At 41.7% G+C, this 4,243-nt stretch overlaps 1 protein-coding gene across 1 annotated transcript; it reads left to right on the forward strand.

The window, feature by feature from the left end:
- Nucleotides 1–232: 232 nt before the first annotated feature.
- LOC308609323 (AFG1-like ATPase) lies at nt 233–3,971 on the forward strand (the record flags this gene model as incomplete). The annotated part of the gene is given in 4 exon segments (XM_081223010.1): nt 233–244; nt 1,139–1,328; nt 2,855–3,211; nt 3,214–3,971. Coding segments are annotated over 4 exon segments (1,317 nt in total).
- Nucleotides 3,972–4,243: the final 272 nt, after the last annotated feature.

The raw sequence follows: 4,243 nt of genomic DNA on the forward strand, positions 1-4,243 counted from the left end.
TTTTTGTCATTTTTCCCTTGTTGCTTTTAGTATTGTTTCTTTGTCTTTAATTTTTGTCAGTTTGATCACTATGTGTCTCGGCGTGCTCCTCCTTGGGTTTTTCCTGCCTGGAACTCTGCACTTCCTGGACTTGGTTGACTGTTTCCTTTCACGTGTTAGGGAATTTTTCAGCTATTGTCTCTTCAAATATTTTCCTGGGTCCATCCTCTCTCCTCCTTCTGTGACCCCTGTAATGCGCATGTTGGTGTGTTTAACGTTGTCCCAGAGGTCTTTTAGGCTGTCTTCATTTCTTTTTTCTTTATTCTGTTCCATGGCAGTGATTTCCACCATTGTGTCTTCCAGGTTACTTATCCGTTCTTCTGCCTCAGTTATTCTGTTATTAATTCCTTCTAGTGTATTTTTAATTTCAGTTATTGTACTGTTCATCTCTGTTTGTTCTTTAGTTGTTCTAGGTCTTTTTCAAACATTTCTTGCATCTTCTCCATCCTTGACTCCATTCTTTTTCCGAGATCCTGGATCACCTTCACTTTCATTATTCTGAATTCTTTTTCTGGAAGGTTCCCTATCTCCACTTCATTTAGTTCTTTCTTCTGGGGTTTTAGCTTGTTCCTTCATCTGGGACATAATCCTCACCTTTTCATTTTGTCTAACTTTCTGTGGTTGTGGTTTTCATTCTGCAGGATTGTATTACTTCTTGCTTCTTCTGTCTGCCCTCTGGTGGATGAGGCTATCTAAGAGGCTTGTGCAAGCTTCCTGATGAGTGGAACTAGTGGTGGGTAGGCAGGGCATGCTCAGTAAAACTTTAATCCACTTGTCTGCTGATGGGAGGGGTGTGTTCTCTCCATGTTGGTGTTTGGCCTGAGGCGAACCCGCACTAGAGCCTGCAAGCTGTTTGGTGGGGCTGATGGGGGCCTCCGGCAGGGTTCACACCAAAGAGTACTTCCCAGAACTGGTGCTGCCAGTGTCCTTGTCCCCATGGTGAGCCAAAGCCACCCCCCACCTCTGCAGGAGACCCTCCAACACTAGCAGGTAGGTTTGTTTCAGTCTCCTGTGGGGTCACTGCTCCTTTCCCCTGGGTCCTGGTGCACATAAGACTTTGTGTGTGCCCTCCAAGAGTGGAGTCTCTTGTTTCCCCCAGTCCTGTGGAAGTCCTGTGATCACATCCTGCTGGCCTTCAAAGTCCGGTTCTCTGGGGATTCATCCTCCTGTTGCCGAGGCCCCCCAGGGTTGGAAGCCTGACACGTGGCTCAGAACCTTCACTCCAGTGGGAGAACTTCTGTCATGTAATGGTTCTCCGGTTTGTGAGTCGCCCACCCAGCAATTACGGGGTTTGATTTTATCATGATTGTGCCTCTACTACCATCTCATTGTGGGTTCTCCTTTGTCTTTGGATGTGGGGTATCTTTATTTGTGGGTTCCAGCGTCTTCCTCTCAATGGTTATTCAGAAGATAGTTGTGACTCTGGTACTCTGGCAAGAAGGGGTGAGCACACATCCTTCTACTCTGCCATCTTGAGCCAATCTTCCATAAATGTTTAAATAATAAACTTTAATATCAATAGTATATTTATGTTAAAATAAAACTTAATTTTCTTTCATCTGCTATGAAGACAGGGTTTCTTTGACTGTAGGTCTGCTCTTGATAAGAGATTGGGAAAGGTTTCTCTGTACCTTTTAAATAATCTGCCTAGAAAGGTGATCGTTTTTCTCTTTCCAAAATAATTTCCTGTGCTTCATGTTGTGTTTATCATGTCTTTAATTACATAAGAAAACTGTCTTCTCAGTATTAAAATAGCTAAGTTTTGCTCACAACTATGTAACCTGCTGTATTTGCTTTTAAATTCTTTTATTGTCACTTTGGTTAAATAGATAATTAAGTATTGTTCCATAATGATCTGTGATCCCATTTAGTCAAATGTCCCTTTCTCTTAAACTATCTATAACCCCATGTTATTTTGGGGATCTCAAGAAGAGACAAAAAGAGCAAAAATCATTAGAAAACCTTGTTGTCTACTATTCAACGATAAGTACTCTTAAGAGGTGAGTGTATATTTGTTTTCAGAAATTTTGTTATGCAAATATAACCTGCATTTTTAAGATGAACAATGAGATGATACCCTACATACGGTTTTGTAAACTGCTTTTTTTCGACAAACATCATATTATGGAGGTCAAGTCAAGCCAATCAGTATAAGCCCACATAATAATAAAATGGCCTTAAGCACTAATGGTCAATTTAGGTATGATAATAATAAGAATGGTTAATATTATTACTGACTTCCTCTGGCCCTACAGTGTTGTAAATGCTAAGCCTATATTTGGTCATTTAACTCCCACCACGTCCTGTGAGGAGAAGCTATTGTTTCTGAACTGTAACCATCGGGGAACTGAGGCACAGTGATGGCAGTGCTAGCCTGTCACAAGATTAAGATATGAACCAATTCTGGGTGGCAGCTGAGCCCCACATCTAACTAGTGTACACTAGTGCTTCTCATCTGATAAGACCCTCAACCTTACTGTTCATCAGGGCACAGCGAAATAAAACTAACGTCCTATGTTTTTTTCTCAGTTAGCTGGGCAAAAGTTTAAACAACAGATCTTAATCAGTGTGGTTTGGAATTTGGAGACCTGTGTCCTGTTATATTGTGGAAGGGGCTCCTCCAACATTCTGTCTCCCTTCCTGTGCCTCAGGGATGTTCCCCTACTAAAGTGGAAAACTTTCCTGTGCTTGGAGCAGAAAATGTTTATGTTTCTCCAGGCTTTTTAATATTTTGTATAATTGCAAGGGCAATAGGAATTTATTACAGTCAAAATAGATAACATACAAAGGGAAATAAAATAATAATACCTCAAAGCCCACCATCTGAAGGAAAGCCCTTCTAGGTGCTTAGCACCGAGCCGACTGAGAGGAATATGTGTTGGGTGCAGGGCTTGGGCTGCTGCTCTCGCCGCTTTGGTCACCGCCCCTGGAAACCCCTTTTGTAAAGCCTATACAGTTCAGACCCCCGAGAGTGTGTCTCCAACTGCTGCTACAGAGGTTTATTCAAAAGCTTTAGCTGTTTGCCATGGACCACTGGACCTCTATGACTTTCTGATCAAAGCTCGTGAGCTAAAGGACGATGAACATCAAAGAAGAGTTGTACAGTGTTTGCAGGAATTACATGAGGACCTTAAAGGATACAGTATAGAGGCAGAAGACCTTTTTTTTTCCCCTAAGGTACAGGGAAAACAACGGTGATGGACATGTTTTATGCTTATATGGAAATGAAGAGGAAAAAACGGGTTCATTTTCATGGTTTCATGCTAGATGTTCACAAAAGAATACACTGCCTTAAACAGAGTTTGCCAAAAAGGAAACCAGGACTCATGGCTAAATCATACGATCCAATAGCTCCTATAGCTGAAGAAATCAGTAAAGAAGCATGTCTCTTATGTTTTGATGAATTTCAGGTCACTGACATTGCTGATGCCATGATTCTGAAACAACTTTTTGAAAATCTGTTCAAAAATGGGGTCATCGTTGTGGCAACATCCAACAGGCCACCAGATGTTCTCTATAAAAATGGACCCCAAAGAGCTAACTTTGTACCATTCATAGCTGTCCTGAAGGTCTCTGAGGCAATGAGAGAATGGAATGCATGTATGTGGGCAATGCTGTATTTCTTTCTGGAATACTGTAACATGGTCCAGCTAGATTCTGGGATAGATTATCGGAAAAGGGAACTTCCTGATGCAGGAGAACTCTACTATCTCACAAGTGAAGCTGATGTGGAGGCTGTCATGGATAAGTTGTTTGATGAGCTGGCTCAGAAACAAAGTGATTTAACTAGACCAAGGATTCTAAAAGTGCAAGGCAGAGAGCTGCGGCTGAATAAAGCCCGTGGAACCGTTGCCGACTGCACATTTGAAGAGCTATGTGAGAGAGATCCCATCCAGGATACCACATTACCTTTAGTCATCATGCCTCCTTAGATTCCTCTTAGTTGTGACAATTTCTCAGACTTTCCTTCTTTTTGATGACCCTGACAGTTTTGAGGAATACTGGTCAGTTATTTTGTAGTCTGTCCCTCAAATGGGATTTGTCTGATGTTTTTCTCATGATTTGACTGGAATTGTAGGCTTTGGGAAGAAGACCACAGAGGTCAAGTGCTGTTTTCATCAGATCATATCAAGGGCACATATGATCAATATGACTTAACACTGTTGATGTTAACCTTGATCACACTTGTCTGAGGTAGTGTTTG

The sequence above is a fragment of the Mesoplodon bidens genome (genome assembly GCF_964165515.1).
Source record: "Mesoplodon bidens genome assembly, chromosome: X".
Taxonomy (NCBI): Eukaryota; Metazoa; Chordata; class Mammalia; order Artiodactyla; family Ziphiidae; genus Mesoplodon; species Mesoplodon bidens.